The sequence below is a fragment of the Pseudophryne corroboree genome, chromosome 6, assembly GCF_028390025.1.
Source record: "Pseudophryne corroboree isolate aPseCor3 chromosome 6, aPseCor3.hap2, whole genome shotgun sequence".
NCBI classification, from domain to species: domain Eukaryota; kingdom Metazoa; phylum Chordata; class Amphibia; order Anura; family Myobatrachidae; genus Pseudophryne; species Pseudophryne corroboree.
Window position 1 is genome coordinate 441,573,141 of NC_086449.1, and position 18,308 is coordinate 441,591,448.

The following is an 18,308-nucleotide window of genomic DNA, read 5'->3' on the forward strand; positions in this document are numbered from 1 at the left end:
CTTTGGGGAGACAGAGGGAGAGTTTGCCAACACACACCAGAGCGCTATATAAATACAGGGATAACCTTATATAAGTGTTTTTCCCCTTATAGCTGCTGTATAGTTAATACTGCGCCTAATTAGTGCCCCCCTCTCTTTTTTAACCCTTTCTGTAGTGTAGTGACTGCAGGGGAGAGCCAGGGAGCTTCCCTCCAACGGAGCTGTGAGGGAAAATAGCGCCAGTGTGCTGAGGAGATAGGCTCCGCCCCTTTTTCGCGGACTTTTCTCCTGCTTTTTTATGGATTCTGGCAGGGGTTAAATGCATCCATATAGCCCAGGAGCTATATGTGATGCATTTTTTGCCATCCAAGGTGTTTTTATTGCGTCTCAGGGCGCCCCCCCCCAGCGCCCTGCACCCTCAGTGACCGAAGTGTGAAGTGTGCTGAGAGCAATGGCGCACAGCTGCAGTGCTGTGCGCTACCTTGTTGAAGACAGGACGTCTTCTGCCGCCGATTTTCCGGACCTCTTCTGCCTTCTGGCTCTGTAAGGGGGCCGGCGGCGCGGCTCTGGGACCCATCCAAGCTGGGCCTGTGATCGTCCCTCTGGAGCTAATGTCCAGTAGCCTAAGAAGCCCAATCCACTCTGCACGCAGGTGAGTTCGCTTCTTCTCCCCTTAGTCCCTCGATGCAATGAGCCTGTTGCCAGCAGGACTCACTGAAAATAAAAAACCTAAACTAAAACTTTCACTAAGAAGCTCAGGAGAGCCCCTAGTGTGCACCCTTCTCGTTCGGGCACAGAGATCTAACTGAGGCTTGGAGGAGGGTCATAGGGGGAGGAGCCAGTGCACACCAGTTAGTCCTAAAGCTTTCTTTAGATGTGCCCAGTCTCCTGCGGAGCCGCTATTCCCCATGGTCCTTACGGAGTCCCCAGCATCCACTTAGGACGTTAGAGAAATATATATATTTCCGGCTATGTCCCCGCAAAATACCCATTTTGGCAGTTAGAGACGCAAATATTAAGTTTCCCTGGTATGTATGAAGGAGGGATCGCTGCAGGTATTGGTATTGGTACCTGCTGCAATCCCTCCATTTCTGCCCACAGCCACATCCCCCAAAGGTTTCTATGGGGGATTAGATGCTGCCCAATGTATCAATATATATTGTTCCCCGCAGCTACTGCAATATTTGACTGCTGTAGCCCATTGTAGCCTATGGACTACAGATCGGGGAGAGTAGATCTGGCTGGGTTCTCCGAGATATTTCCGCCAGAAATGCCTCAGTGCATCGTGTTCACCCGAAGGAATCGGATATTGCAATGCAATCCTGGGCGGTAAGATCCCGCCCAGATCACATTCAATATGTAATCCATGATAAATGGGCCCTCATAGAGAGAGAGAGAGAGGGTGGGAGAGAGGAGAGAGACATATAGAGAAGGGGGGGTGGAGGGAGAGTGGGAGAGAGAGAGAGGGGGGGAAGAAGAGAGAAGGAAAGATAGGGAGAGGGGAAGAAACAGGAAAAGATAGGGGGCGAGATGTACTATGGTGTGGCAGAATATTCCGCCACACTTTCGCCTACATACCGATTGCATATGTACTAACATATGCGATCAGTATAGCAAAGGACAGCTCTCACCGATAAGAGCTGTTCTTTGCGATGCCGGCTGCTGCTGCTGAGGCGGGTGCAGGCTCCGGGTGAAGGAGGGACAGAGACGTTGGCTCCTCCCCCGCTGCTGACACCACAATCAGCGCAGCCTGGGGCCGGGAAAGGAGGTGCTTGTACGGCATTGTAGATTGACTGCCAGGCGGGGCCGGAGGAGGAGGGCGGCTGGAGCAGGAGGACACCCCGCCAGCGGTTCCTGGAGCTGGGCGCTGGATGGAGCTCCAGACTGAGGACTCCTCCGCCCGTCGCCCAGAGGTACATGAGGGGGAGCGGGGGTATCAGATTAGGTCCCTCTGGATGAATGCGGAAAGAAGCCCAGGCATTAGTACAACTGAAAATGCGGTAAAGCCCTTGGGGGTTTACCGCATTTTCACTTTAGTACATCCCGCCCAGGGAGAGAGGGGAGACAAGAGAGGCAAAGGGAAAGAGAGAGAGAGATATTCTGATAATGGAAATATAGTAAAAATACGCTGACACTTACCACACTGTCTCTGTGTCAGTTGCCTCATGGGTGGGGAGGGTGCCTACAGCTGCTTTGTGGAGTCTGCAGTGCTGCAATTTGTGCCTGGTTGTCTCCTCCTGCTGCTCTTCTGTCATGCTGCGGTTCCAGTCACGCCTGTTCCAGCCAGGAACAATGAGAGTAATTCAGACTGGATTGCTACAGCGGCAGTGGTTTCAGTCTGAATTACTGTGTGGAGTGCGCACGCGCAGCGGCCGCACTGCGCGTGCGCACCCCGGGAGCCCAGTGAGATGCTATCAGCATCTCACTGGCTGTGATCGCCTCTGCCTGACTGGGCAGGAGGGAGCGTGCCAACGGCATTAGAACACCAATGGCAGGGCGCGGTCTGGACAACGGAGGCGTGTCCGGACCATTGGGGGGGGGGGCATGGCGACCGTGTGATGTCACACGCAGCAGCGGTGATCCGGAATGTGGTGGGTAGCTCCCTGCTAGCCCTGTACTGGGTGTCCCCCTGCATGTCAGAGTAGCTGTGCTAAATTTAGCACATCTACAATCAACTCTGAATTACCCCCAGTGTTCTTCCTGCTCCTCATAGATCATGTATGCTGCAGCAGAGATTGAACAGGGGGGTGGGGTCAGAGCCTCGGGGCCCCTCAGAACATGGGTGTACTCTTCGTACCCCCATGTTTTCGGGTCTGCTGACACACACACTGTCAAGTTGCCGAGTCTGCTGACACACACACACACACACTGTCAAATACACAAACCTTACCTTCTCCTTCCTGGCCAGGCTCCATGGGATCGCTGCTATTAGAGATCCACCTGCCCCAGCAAGAAAAGGTAGGGCTGCACAGTGCACACAGATCGCCGGGCTCAGGAAAAGTTGGGGGCGTGGCCTAATTGCGGCCTCCCGTGGCCACGCCCACTTATAGAAAACCCCTTCAAATCAGCTGGACTGGCCGTCTGGGGCTGGGCGAGGAGGCGCACAGGACGTCAGACGGTGCAAGGTTTCTCGGCACCCTAGGCAAAACTTCTGCCTTCTGCCCCTTCACCCTACCCACCCTTCAGATGAAAGGCATGCTGCTCTCACCCCTTCCCCCTACTCTGTTAAATGTCTGCTGTTCTATCCCCCCCAAAATCTGTGTGCATGCTGCTGCTCATTCCCCCAGACTGTGTGCATGCCTGCTCCTTATCTCTTCCCCTCCACCCCCTCACCACACCGCTGCTCTCGCCCTTTTTTTCTTATCAATGCAGAGAATGCACTGTGCAACCACCTTACCTGCAGGCTGCAGTGCAGAGTTGGAACTGAGTAGTCTGTGAAAAAGCCTGGAATGAAGAGCAGTGCTGCATGTCACCCCCAGCCAGGACTCCAGGAGCTGTCAAAGTTACTGCCTGTGCCGGGTGGAGGTGGAGCTGGAGGCTGCAATACGGGAGTTTAGCAGTCACGGCTACTGTAAGATACGCATTCTGGGGGATTGCAGTGGCTGTGAAAGGTAGGACTATGCTACCTTTTTTAGGCCGCTGTAGCAGGCCGCCCCCTCAGGTCCTGGCGCCACTAGGCAGCTGCCTAAAGCTGCCTAGTGGAAGCTCCGGTCCTGACGTCAGACAATGCAGAGCAGTAAGCTGGGCTCGTGGGGGGAGGCGCGGCAATCACCACTCGACTGTGCTGCAGCAGGCTGGGCGTGCCGCACATTAGGGGGTGCCTGTGCTCACCAGGCACCCTCCGTGCGCACGCCTATGGGGGTAATTCAAACTGGATTGCGGCAACGAGTCTGAATCTTTTTATGGAGTGCACGCGCACAGCGGCCGCACTGCGTGTGCACACATACCTCCCAACTCTGAAACTTTGTAAGTCGGGACAGGGGTGTGGCCTCAGATGGGATGGGCGAGGCTGCGGCCTATTGGGAGTGTGGCCACGCACTGAGGGTCCATTTTTGTCATTTTCGGGGGCGTGCCCAGCTCTCCCTCAGCAGCTGTGCAGCCCCGGCTCACTCCCTGCACTGAATAGATGTTGTGCGTGTGCGCAGAGCATCTGTTTAGAGATCACTCGCTGCTTTGCAGGGCAGAGTAGCGGGTGATCAAAGCCTCTCCAACTGATCCCCGCCCGCGGGACACTGTGACACGCGGGAGGGACAGCGGGACAGTGTCCGAATAGCGGGACTGTCCCGATGAAATCGGGACAGTTGGGAGGTATGTGCACACCTCGGGAGCCCAATGAGATGCTATGAGCATCTCTGGGCTGCGATCGCCTCTGCCTTATTGACAGGCAGAGGCGGTCGCAGTGCGGGAGGGGGCGTGCCAATGGCGCAAGAAATAGCCCTGTGCTGGGCGTTCCCCCGCATGTTTGTGAAAGCAATTGTGCATGTGCTAAATTTAGCACATCTACAATCAACTCTGAATTACCCCCATGGTTTGTTCCAAATACGAGTAACTTATTTATTTTTTTGATATATACTTTGCTCCCAACTCAGAATCAACCCCTTAGTGTATAATCAATAAAGCTAAGAAAATATTTTATCATTCTATTTAAAACAACATACAGTTGTATCCTTAGTTATCTTACCTGCGATGCGTATGCATTGCAGTAACATAGTCACAGCAAGTGTTCCCGCAACATGGTGGGTGCATGCATACACGTGCATCCGCAGCTTAATTGCACAGCATTACAAAGCTACATGTAAGATGAGAGGACACGTGTATATATATATAAAAAATAAGAGCTCTCTTTCCATTTCTTAAGATAGTGTGAAAAATTGTGTCGAATTCATATACCTAATAGAATGACAATATAATGTGATAACAATTTAAAATTACAAATACCAATATCTTACATAATTTGCAACACTACTAAAAAAAAAAATGTGTGTGGAAAAATATTAAACAATTACCAACAACTCATTCTACATGAGGAGGTCCAGTCTCTAAATGAACAACTATCCTGGCATGATCGCATGGGATGTGGGTGCAGCCAGCTGGGCTTTTGCTATCTTACTGTGTCCCGTCTGTTATGGAGGAAATCCGACTAGCAAATGCGCAGAACATGTTTTGGTTTCCTAGGCGTGGTGTCTAAAAATCACTCAATCCACCAATGCTATTTTCACAGAGGTCTGCAAATGTGCAGTGGAGAAATAGTAACAGCACTGGCACCAGCTGTATGGAAATATTTTTAAGTATTTGATAGAACTGTAGCCAAGAGATTTTCTGTGTCCCTGGAGCAGAGGTGTAGCTAGGCGACATGGTGCCCGGAGCAAGGGTATGTTTTGGCGCTCCGCCCCCTGTACTGAAATGGAGGCCTAGCCAACATGTGATTACATTTGGAAAGAAACAATATTTAAACATCCTAAATTGGAGACAGGGCCGGTTCTAGACCTTGTGGAGCTCAGGATGACCCCATGTTTAAAATAGGGTCAGTGCATGCCGATAGCTTGCAACATGGCTTCATTGGGAATGTGTGTGGCCACAGAATAGTACCAATTCACATTACACCACACATTAGTACCATTTATACATGTTATGCCACACAGTAGAGCCCCTTATACATGTTACACCACACAGTAGAACCCCTTATACACATTATACCATGGGCAGTAAACGCAGGGATATTAAACTCAAGCCGATGTGGCTTAACAAGAAGGTTAAGGCAAAAATGGATAAAAAAAAGTGGGCTTTCAAAGCATTTAAATCTAATGGAAAGGAAGAGTCCTTCAAGTATTACAAGGAATGTAATAAGAAATGCAAAAAAGCAATAAGAGCAGCTAAAATGGAAAATGAAAAGCAAATTGCTATAGTGAGTAAAACCAATCCTAATTTTTTTTTTAAATACATAAACAGTAAAAGGCTAAAAAAGGAGAATATATGTCCATTAAAAGATGAATTTGGAGAAGTGATAAATGATGACGAAATGAAAGCGGAAATACTGAACAATTTTTTTCCATCAGTATTTACCAGAGAAGAACTGTTGGTGGGAGTAGAGCATAACATTTGTGACAGTGAAGATCCATGGTTAGAAACTTGTTTAAGTGAAGAAGTAATCCGGGAGAGACTAAGTAAAATTAAGGTTAATAAATCACCTGGTCCAGATGGGCTTCACCCGAGGGTTCTTATGGAGCTTAGTTCACAACTAGCACGACCCCTATACTTGATTTTCAATAGTTCAATTAGAACAGGCATGGTACCGAAGGATTGGCGTATAGCTGAGGTAGTGCCATTATTTAAAAAGGGATCCAAAAATCTTCCGGGTAACTACAGACCAGTTAGTTTGACGTCTATAGTGGGGAAAATATTGGAAGGAATTCTAAGGGACAGCATACAGGAGTATCTACAGACCACTAGGATTATTAGCAAGAACCAGCATGGGTTTATGAGGGATAGGTCATGTCAGACTAACTTAATTAGCTTCTATGAGGAAGTGAGCAATAATCTTGATCAGGGAAAAGCAGTGGATGTAGTCTTCCTAGATTTTGCAAAAGCATTCGATACAGTGCCTCACAGAAGACTGATGATCAAATTAAAGGGGCTTGGCCTAGGAAAAACTATTTGCACATGGATAAGCAAATGGTTGGATAGCAGGGTACAGCAAGTAGTGGTCAACGGGAAGTACTCAACCTGGTCCCCAGTAGTCAGCGGTATACCACAAGGCTCCGTACTCGGTCCACTACTGTTCAACATATTTATCAATGACCTAGAAATAGGCCTGGAAAGCACAGTGTCAATCTTTGCAGATGATACTAAACTGTGTAAGGTAAATAACTCGGAATTGGATGTGGAGTCCTTACAGAATGATCTATCTAAACTTGAATTCTGGGCGTCTAAATGGAAAATGAGGTTCAATACAGACAAATGCAAGGTTATGCATTTTGGGACTAAAAACAAACTTGCAGCCTACATACTAAATGGGGAACGACTAGGTAAAACAGATTTGGAAAAGAATTTGGGGGTACTCATTGATAATAGGCTTAATAACCATACACAATGTCAAAGCGCAGTAATGAAGGCAAGTAAGGTGCTAGCGTGCATAAAACAAGGAATTGAGTCAAGGGACTCGGATGTAATCCTGTCGCTGTAGAAAGCATTTGTACGTCCGCACCTGAAATATTGTGTTCAGTTTTGGGCACCACTGTATAAAAAAGATATCGGTGAACTCGAAAGGGTCCAAAGGCGAGCTACTATATTGATTAAAGGCCTAGAGGGACTGGATTATGAGGAACGGCTTAATAGGTTGCATATGTATACACTAGAAAAGAGGCGTCTAAGAGGAGATATTATTAATATCTTCAAAAATGTAAAGGAGCATTACAAAGAGTTATCAGAGGAATTATTTATTAAAAGAACACAGTTTAGGACAGGTGGGCACTCGCTGAGGCTGGAGGAGAGAAAGTTCCGAACGCGACGGAGGAAAGGGTTCTTCACTGTTAGGGCAATCAGGATGTGGAATTCCCTGCCAGGGAAGGTGGTAATGGCGGACTCTGTAAATGGATTTAAAAAAGGAATGGATACATTTCTGAATGAAAATGATATCAAAGGTTATAATATTTAAAATATCAAAATGGTTAATCCGGGGGTAACATGAGTTATAGTAGCTAACTAGTCATAAAACATTACTCAACGGGTATGAAGATTCATCACAACTTAATACAGGTTGAACACGATGGGTAAATTGCCTCTTTTCAACCTTAATCACTATGTAGAGCCACTATGGAATTAGATGTATTTAACTATTTACTTGCTTAATTAAAAAAAAATTAAAAATACTATATATGCCCCAACTGACCTGACCTCACAACCCCTCCATTCCTCATTGAAAACAAATCCCCAAATGTGAACCCCCAACAGACCTGATAACCTCCCCAATCTCTGAATGGAAATAATACCCCAAAACTTACCCCCTCAGATATGATAATCTCCCAATACTTCAATTAAAAAAATACCCTAGAACTGTCATCCCAGACCTGATAATCCCACTATGCTTCAATGAAAATAATGTCCCAGAATTGCCTGAGGGGCAGAGAGAGCTGTGACCCAGCAGTCCGAGGGGAAGAGAGAGCTGTGCCGCAGCAGCCTGAGGGGCAGAGAGAGCTACACTGCAGCAGCCTGAGGGGCAGATTGAGGTGCTGTAGCTTCTAATGCAGAGAGAGGTGTTTCAGCAGTGGCTGGGGCAGAGAGAAGTGCTGCAGCATCAATGTAGAGCGAAGTGCTGCTGCAGCAGTCAGGGCAGAAAGAGGTGCTGTAGCAGCAGCTGGGGCAGAGAGAGAGAGGTGTTGTAGCAACAATGTAGATAGAAATGCTGCAACAGCTGGGGCAGAGAGAGGTGCTACAGCAGCCGGGGCAGAGAGAGGTTCTGCAGAAGTGAAATGTGCTGCAGGTTCAAGGAAAGAGAGAGATGCTTCAGGACAGAAGTAACCCTGCTGCACAGCTACAAGCAGACAGTGAGATATATAAAGGGGAGGGGCAGAGCTCCGGCATGTGGCAGCTGTCAGTGTCTTCTGCTGTCACCTATGGCCTGCCCTGTACCCTACCTAGTCTCCAAGTACGATTCAATGTGCACTCCCTATGCTTCTCTGTCTGCTACTTGGCTGCCAGCAGGACTTTTTCGGCACCCGGAGCTCGCGCTCCACCGGAGCCACCCTCGCTACACCCCTGCCCTGGAGTGTGCAAATATAATGTCTCTCAAACGCCTACTGGTGTAGCTTGTATATTGAACATTTTATTCAACTCTGATTGGAACGAATATCTGGTAATGTATGGGAGGAGATGACAATCAACCATTTGATCCCAAACACCGGAAAGTGGGAAAAATGGTTGTTTGTTCGGATAAATGTGTTAAATCAAATGGATTTAACCAATTTGTCTGAATGTCCATTTTTGTCTGTTCCAGTATTTGGGAGCAAATGATCAATTGCCCTTTGCTCCCATACATTACCAGATTTCCGTTCCAGCCAGATAGATTGGACAGATAACCTTACAGTGTGTATCCATCCTGAGGGTGCCTTGAGGCGCGAGTTTGGGAACCTCTGTTATAAGCCAAAGAAAAGAACAGAAAAGGGTTGGGTTGTGTTTGCTCGGTGCACTTATGTATTATACTGGCAATGATCATATCTGATGAAGGCAAAAAATCAGTTAATAATAATTATTATTATTATAGGGGCAATATTTTATTATGAATATATTATTAGGAGAAAATTACTTTATGAATCTATGAAGAATACAATATTATTTTTACAATAATTAAATCACTGGAGCAATAATATTTGAATGTTAATGGGGTCAAGTATTTTTTCAATATCCAGAGCAAAACTTAAGCTGGCCATACACTTATGCGACTTCTCGGAGAGGAGAAGTCGCATACGATCACCCTTGAACCACCCGGCAGCAGGATAGTATATAATATATCGTATGCAGTCCTTTTGCATACCATATATCGTATGCAACCCCAGCCAAGGCTGCCATTACGATATATCTATAGTGCAGTACTTCCGATCTAGGGGCTCCGATCTGATGCTCACGGGACCGCCCATCGGATCGGAGGTAAAACACATGAGATTTGCCAGTTTTCAGCCAATTTATCGCCCCGAAACGTTGGAATCGGATGAAATCGGGCAAAATTGCACTAGCGTATGGGCACCCTAACTTTTTCTTGATGTAGGCACAATTCATGTTGCTCACTTGTGGCACTGCAAGGTCCAGTATGCACTTACCATAACCAGTTAAGGCGCATTAGGAAACAGGTAACAATGGTGGTTATAGGTGAGCAGTACCCACATAGAGCGTGATCGCCATCTAGCGGCGGCTGCTGGCATCACTATTGTGCCTGGTATCACTGTCTGGGAACGTTCAGGCGGGGATCGGTTTCTGGCCGGCACTGTGTAAGGGCTGTACCTCCCACAGCAAGCAGCAGTCGGCGTGACTATCCTTGAGGTCAACCAGCACAGTGCATAGGCTGCAGCATGCAGGGTGTACGCCGTGTTGTGTGCGCCATGTCCGGCGGGGTGGACAGCTCGGTGGCCGCTCTGTTGCTGAGGAAGAAAGGTAACGCTGTACTGTATGTACCCTGCGCCCAGCCTGTGTACCGCAGTCCTGTATGGTGACAGTCCCTGTCATGCACAGGGGGTCTGTTCTTAGGAGACTGCTATAGAGGGAATACCAATGACCTGTAGGAAGTGACATTCAAGTGTAACCCCTCAAAGTACATATACTGTAGCATCTGGATGGAATTATTTAGCCATTGCTGTCTATTGGCTCATGAAAACACACAATAATCCAGCTTTCCACTGACAGCAATTGCTGACCACGTCTAAACGATACACATCATATAGCTAATTTAGTCTGGGTACTTTCTAATGGGTGGTATTCAGTATGCCGGAATCCCGACATCTGGCATACCGACAACTATTTTCCCCCTAGGGGGTCCACGACCCCCCTGGAGGGAGAATACACGCCACCGTGCCCGCAGCGTGGCGAACGCAGCGAGCCCGCAAGGGGATCATTTGCAGTCGCCCAGATGCTAGCGGTCGGGATCCCGCCGCCGGGATAACGGCCGCCGGTATAACATAGTACACCCCTTTCTAACACAGTGGGGCCCCAATACAGTAACTGTTGTTTAACCATTTTGGTTACCTGTAGTAGTGAAGGCAATGTCACATGACGCTGTACACTTTGATAACACTTAGAGAAGGCATACATGAATTCTCCTAAGCTGTTTTGTCTTTACCTGCATATTTTACTGCTCATTTATAATAAAACACTATTTGTTTTTGAGTACGTGGCTGTTTCCTTTTTTTCCTCATTCCTGTGCTTTTCACCTCTCTATTTCAAAGGTATCTGGTCTTTAGGTCGACATGGTCACTAGGTTGACATGGCAAAGGTCGACACATAAAAAGGTCGACATAAGTTTTTCACATTTTTAAAAACATTTTTTTAACTTTTTCATACTTTACAATCCACGTGGACTACGATTGGGAATAGTAACCTGTGCCGAGCGCAGCGGTAGCGGAGCAGGGCACCTTGCCCAAAGGATGGCGAGCGAAGCCATGCATTAATTGGGGTTCCCGGTCACTTTAGGAAAAAGCAACACAATTTAAAAAAACAACCTCATGTTGACATTTTTCCATGTCGACCTTGTCCAAGTTGACATAATAACCGTGTTGACCTATTTCAGGTGTTGACGTAGTCACTGTAAAGCGAACGATCCACACCCAATTCAAATGCAGCTTACCTTGATTATGTCATAGTACATATTTTTTTGTGATCCTTTTTGTGTTTTTCTTACTTTAAGATGATCTGAAGCAACATCTAGATGGCTAATTTATTTATTTATTAACAGTTTCTTATATAGCGCAGCATATTCCGTTGCGCTTTACAATTAGAACAACAGTTATAGAACAAAACTGGGTAAAAACAGACAGACATAGAGGTAGGAAGGCTAATCTTTAGGAGAGCCTCTGTGAGTAATCAGTTGTTACTAGGCGCAGAAGTCTGAAACTGCGGACTGTTCCCACCCTTGGTCCGTATTTGACAGCCTACTCCTAGGTCAGGTGACTGGCTATGTGTGAGAGTAGGCTGGAATGCTACAAATATCATGTGTTTCTTTTAAGAAACCTTTGTAACACCTTTTTAAATCATCTAGTTACAGTACTTACCATTAACATCTGGCCTGTATGCCAACTCCAGTCATGTAAATGGCTGGAAATCCATATTGGCTGCTTGAACGGTGCTTCAACAGCAACTTCTGTGTTGTCAGTGTGGGTTCTGTTTCCTGCAACTGTATCCAGTGTTCTAGCCTCCAGATTACACTCATAGCATCCTGTATTTCCACCCCTTTTTAGTCCAAAAGCCAACAAGGACTGACTCCTACTACAGCAGAATTCCACCTACCTACTATGACATAACCATACACTCGTAGTGATTCCCAGAAATTCATGTCTAGAGAAAGGGTTTTGAGGCTTGCAACCATGGTGGGTTACAGACTAAGTTATGTGCCTGACAGTTGGGCCCCCTCTGTGCTGCTTATGTCTTTCGTCTGACACGTGGTACTTTCGAGGCAATACCTGTACTACAGTGGGTCTGTGGACTGCATTTCCAACTACATAATCCTAATAGCGGGTGTCCCAAATTCAGTCCTTTTATTTAATGTTTAAGGAAATATAAAGTCTTGCTGGAGCAACATTTCCATTGGTCAAGCTCCTGGGGAATGTTTCTGACAAATATTGTTAGACATTTCCTGATGTAAAGGGGGAGGCAAAACTAGGGAATGTGGCAAGTATGGGGTTTTATAAAGTTCCCCATTCAAAAGGTTCCTCCCGTATACTAATTCTATTGTACATCTTGTTAGATTGGTGCATGCATTCCTAAACACTCAGGATTCCCAAGACCAATATCAACATCCACAGCCCCTTTTTAGCAAAATGACCTGTCACCCGGTTGTTTTCCCCCTAGACTTTTTTAATGAGTTGACGAGGACATAAGTAGATACTGTATAGATAAATGCTTTCATGCATCACAGTGTTTTGGGACCATTCAGCGGATAAGTGTGCCAAGAGATATGGTATAGAGTGAGAATAGCAGAGGACCTAAGACTGAGTCTTGCGGTACTCCAAATGAAAGAAGTAGCAAAAAGGAGGTGGATTCAGAGAAACAGGCACTGAAGGAGCGATTAGATAGGTAGTATAGGAACTAAGAAAGGGCTGTTTCTTGAAGACCTAAAGATTGTAGTGTTTGCATTTGTGACTAGTCAAAAGAAGCAGAGAGATCTAGAAGAATAAGACGTAATGGCCTTTAAACTTCGCAGTGACCAGATCATTCACTACTTTAGTCACAGTGCTGTCTCTATGGAGTGTTGGGAACGAAAGCCGGACTGAAGTGGGTCCAATAAGTTGTGTGAGATGAGTGTAGGCAAGTCTCTCAAGTAGCTTGGAGAAGCAAGGGAGCGGAGAGATGGGACAGTAGTTTGAGAGAGTGTTTGGGTCAGAATTTTTTTTTTTTTTCAGAATGGGAGTGAAGCAAAGATACAAGTAGAGATAGATTACAGATGTAACTTCAGGTTGGGAAGAGCACAGGAGACAGAGATTTACTTATTTGGGAGGGTATAGGATCAAGAGGAGTGGTAGTAGAGTAGTAGGATTAGAAGAGTGTTGGTACTTCATCTTCATTTCTGGGATCAAATGAAGAGAAGGTGCTAGAGGGTTCAGGTAGGGAATTGAGTAGGTCACTGGCTGAGGAAGAGTTTACCATTTAATCTCGGATCTTATAAATCTTGTCCTTGAAGTAGGAAGTTTCAGAGTTATTTAGTAGAATTAAAGTTCTTGTGGATGTGGTTTCTTTTAAAAACTCCTCAGATAAGAGGTTGGGTTCTGAAGAACTTTTATCTCTGCTTTTACCAGCCTTTGCCATCACTTAGGCAGCAAAATCCTTTTTCACTTGGGTTGAACAATTTGTAGAAGGTTTGCAAAATAGCACTGCTATGTGTGAGCTGAGCAACTTGACTCTAATATCTTGAACACCTTATCCTACAAAAATGGATCTGGCCCCTTGTTCAGCGTTTCAGTTCTCTGGCTCACATCTTTTTTTATGTGGGAAAATAGAAGAATAGTGCCATCCTCAGCATAAACCGAAACAAGTTATCTTCTGCTTCAAGAGTGTCTTCAGCTCTACAGGTGCTAGACTGACATGGAACCATTATTTGTAGCCTTAGACTGCCCAATTTAGGGCACCCCCATTAAACAAAATCCCTTCTAGATTACAAAATAAAAAAAGTAAGTTTTCGACAATTCATTTTGCCCATAAAAGAGGGCGGAAATGAATGGTCGGAAACGGCTCGCAATAGAATAGTGCAGTACGGCACTAATTGAATATTCCCCAATGCATCAGTTGCAGAGTGAGTACATGTTTGAAAACATATCTAGATTACCTACTGTATATTTCAGTTTTACTTGTATTGTCAGGTTATCAGGTGACTGGTGTCTTTATGAAGAACTGGGATGTTTTGGATGAGCGTGGTGTCTGCACTGCAGAGAAGGACTTAGAGGATGCACACAGTGTCTGTCAGAAGCTGAATATACCCTTCCACCAGGTTTCCTATGTGAAAGAATATTGGCATGATGTATTCAGGTAACTCTATAGACAGTGTCGATATATGTGTATAAAGGGCTCTGTTGTGTTTCTTTCCAATCCGTTCTTAGTGATGAATGACATTTCTGTTTGGACAGGTTGGTTGTATTATGTAATATAGAGGGTACTTTATTTGTTTTTCAGTTCTTTCTTGAGTGAATATGCAGAAGGAAGAACCCCAAACCCAGATGTATTGTGCAACAAGCATATTAAGTTTAATTATTTTCTCAACTATGCTATCAATAACTTAGGTGAGTCCTTTATGAATTTGTATTGTTTTCTTGTTTTTTTCCCCCCGTAGAATATATTTTGTTGAGCTATGGTTACATAAGGACCTTTTTCTGGTCACATTTGAATCCATTGCATGACACATTTTAATACTACATTATGGCAATTTGGAAGCAACTAATCCTGATGTTATGTCTTATTAATTCAGAAAAAGAATAAACTATTTCACCTGGTCCAAAACCATAGTTATGTACTAATGAGTAAGTAGGCATGGTTTACATTCCAGGGAGTCCATACTATTAATCGTGCTCTATTGAATAGAAATCGGGTGACTGTTAAGGTTATTAAGCTTGCGGAATCCTGTTATGTTTTCTGAACCAGCTTGAGATGACCTGTGTTTGGTGGCATGGTGTGTTATCCTGCTGGAAACAGCCACTAGAAGATGGGTAGACTGTGTCCATAGTGGGATGCACATGGTCAGCAACGATACTGTGGCATCTAAATGATTCTCAGTTGGCATTTAGGGACCTAATATGTGCAAACAAAACACGCCATTACACCATCGCCAGTCAGAACCGTTTGCACAAGACCATGCTATGTTTTTACGGTTTTCAACGGGCTAAATTTGGTGATCCTGTGCCCACTCTATCCACCGTTTCCTGTTCTTAGCTGACAGAAATGGAAACTAGTGTGGTCGTCTGCTGCTGCAGCCCATCCATTTCAGGCTTCAATGTTTTGTGTTCAGAGATGATCTTCTGCATACCTCTGCTGTAACACATGGTTATTTGAATTACTGTCGCTTTCCTGTCAGCTTGGACCAGTCTGCCCATTATCCTAAAACCTCTCTCATGAAATTATTTTACACTCATTGTAATATTTTATTTTAAAATTATTTTATTTGCACACAATTCTCTATAGACTCTGGTGACTTATGTGTGTGAAAATCCCAGAAAACATCCATTTTTGAGATACTGACCTTTTTTTCTCTATTATATCAGGATCATTTTCTGTAACAAATACAAGAGTATGCAACGTACTAGTATTTAACCATTTTTGTCAACTTCGAATGCCATCTGTATTGATTGTGTGGCTGAGAATTGCTCATTTGTCTTTGATAGCTGTGTCTCAGTGACCAGGGTCCAAGATACCTGAAGCAGCTTCCGATTCCATACTGCTCCACTCGATTACTGTGATCTGTAGATGAAGGAGTTTTGGCAGTGCCTAGACTCTCCCGGAATTCATCTGGGGATCGAGCTTTTAGTCATACTGCTCAAACTCTATGGAACTCACTTTCCCTCACAGTTTGAGTGACCCCCCCCCCCCCCACTCTAGAATCCTATCTGTTAAGCACCTTGAATCATATTGGGGAAAGAGCGCTATATAAATTCAGTCTAGCACATTGCTCATTTCACCCGCCTCCCCCCGCACGCTCAGAACACATCGCACTGTGCTGAGCGGGGGAAGAGATGTGTGCTGAGTGGTTCGCTCAGCACACATCTCTCCCCAAATCGGGCCATGTATACGGCCCTTTAGCGTTTAAATGCCGGCACCGGCAGCCCGATTCGCGTTATGGGGTAGTGAGTACTTCAGCCAGATCCGACTTCAGCACTTTACGGTGGGTGTCACGGGAATGGCTCGGTGAGCTACTTGGCAGTTGAAGTCAACCGTAAGGCTCAGTATCTTGCCCATTATGAACATGGAAATATATTTGTTGCCAGTCAGTTGTTTTAGAACAACCCAATATGTTGGGGTTTTTTTTTTTTAATATTGAAGTGTACCGCAGGTTAATGTATCAATGTACTCTGAAATTAATTAATAGAACAAATAAACAACTGAAGATGAAGAAATCAAAGAATCGTACATCAGGCTAGCTTATCTAACTATGTATACACATAGATGTGTCCACCTACACACCTATCCTCAAAAAGCACCAAATAGCCCTGTTGGGTCTCTAGGATTGCTATGGCTGGCATTGCGTGCAGTTGTTGTATAAAGAGGGAAAAAAGCAAGATCCTATTCTGGTGAGCCGTGCCATGCTTCAGGTCACGTGTTGTTGTAATAATAATAATTTTATTTATATAGCGCTGTTTCCACAATAGGACTCAATGCGCTTGAGCTGAATCTGTGGCTTTGTACCAATTCATTTGCAACAAAAACACTAATCCTAGGGGGTCACTAGTTTTTTCTGGCCGCCATATAGTATCATCCTGTAGCTGTCTCTCTAGCACGATCTCTGAATGTTTTCTACAACCTTATGCCTCCCTCTGTCTCTCTCCATTGTCTTCATTGTGGTTTGGCCCTGCGTGTGACGAGTGGTGTGGCCACGCGTGGCATGAATAGATGAATGTGAAGAAGAGGGCATTGGTTCTTGGCGTCATTGGCTCCAGTTCCTGAATGGACTCAGTGCTGGCTGTGTCTGTGAGTAGGGCCGGGACCGCATTGTATATCTCTCCAGCAGCCATTGGATCTGATTGAGTCGCACGCAGCAGAGTCTGTTGGTGGTCACCCATCTGCAAGTTTATACAAATGGCCTACACACTCCTTCGCTTGTGTACATCCATGTGACTGATGTGGAAGGACTGAGACACCCACGTTTAGCATTTGTGCACACTGTAATACTGATTGGAACGCCCTTAGACGCTAACATCAGTCACACCATCAAAACTTGCACCATCCCTGTGTGAGGTGCAGTTTCTCCATCTATTCCTGTGGCTGTGCTTCTTGGAATGCAGCTGCTTGCACTGACATGCCTGCCACAATCCCACAATATGCCCACTGACCGGATCATTTTTGCATGCACTAGTAGCCTCCTAGTCAGGCCAGGAATGCCCATCATGTTTCTGCTACCTTTCTCATACCGCCTGAATCTATTGCAACAGCACCTTTTGTACATACACTCTGTGTGGGGGTTTTGAGAGCTTTGCACACATGCGCATTTGCAAAGAATCACTCAACTACGTGAATGCATCTCAGAATCACACCCACTGAGGGCGATTGGTCCTCCATCTGTGGAGACAAAAGTAAAGATGCTTATAGTGTGTGCGTGTGTGCGCGCAGTGGATGGGTCGTTAAGATCATTTTTATTATTTTCTTTGTATTACTTGCATGTATACTATTTTTTTTTATTTGACATAAAAATGGTAGTGTGATATAAAGAGTCAGATCTGAAACTTCTTGTTTTAGTAATATTCTCTCTATTGTACTAGGTGCTGATGCTATAGCCACAGGACATTATGCAAGAACATCACATGAGGATGGAGAAATATTTCTGCATCAACATATAGAGAGTCCTCAAACTCGCTCGACGAACATACATGAAGTAACAAATGGTAAATTTAATAACTTATATCTGTAGAGAAGCATAGCATTTAAATGCCACCGCATGTGGATAAAAGCACTGGATGCTACTGAATGGGTTCAGCTGGGGCTTTTACAGTTCCGGGATCTTTTGGGTACCACACAAATCAATATCCTATGTTGCTGCCCCACACTTTTACATGCACTCCATTTTTAAGACACAGGAAGATATTATAAACCCCTTAAATTCATTAGTTTTAAATGGCACTTGTTTCACCTCCCTCACCTAATCTAGATTTAAACCTGAATTTGATCTTGAGATGGGCATTTCTGGGGTTAACAATTGTGTTTCACACTTTCCTCATATGCAACCAATCTTCTTCTGAGCTTGCCTATACACCTTAAGATTATCTGTACAACCATCCAACTAATTAGTAATGTATGGGAGCAAGTGACAATCAGTGGATTAAATCAAACTTTAAATTACCTTTTTTGCTCATTTTCCAGTGTTTAGGAGCAAATGGTCGATTGTGATTTGCTCCTATACATTACCAGATTTTTGTTCCAACTAGTTGGTTGGTCAG

At 45.2% G+C, this 18,308-nt stretch overlaps 1 protein-coding gene across 1 annotated transcript in view; it reads left to right on the forward strand.

Annotated features, from left to right (window-relative positions):
- The first annotated feature begins 9,931 nt into the window (after positions 1–9,931).
- TRMU (tRNA mitochondrial 2-thiouridylase) overlaps positions 9,932–18,308 on the forward strand; it is a 167,364-nt gene continuing 158,987 nt past the window's right edge. The window contains exons 1-4 of the mRNA XM_063927108.1: positions 9,932–10,122; positions 14,034–14,199; positions 14,344–14,450; positions 17,634–17,756. Of these exons, the coding sequence (XP_063783178.1) occupies positions 10,041–10,122; positions 14,034–14,199; positions 14,344–14,450; positions 17,634–17,756 (478 nt within the window). The 5' untranslated portion in view covers positions 9,932–10,040. The remainder of the gene's footprint in view (positions 10,123–14,033; positions 14,200–14,343; positions 14,451–17,633; positions 17,757–18,308) is intronic.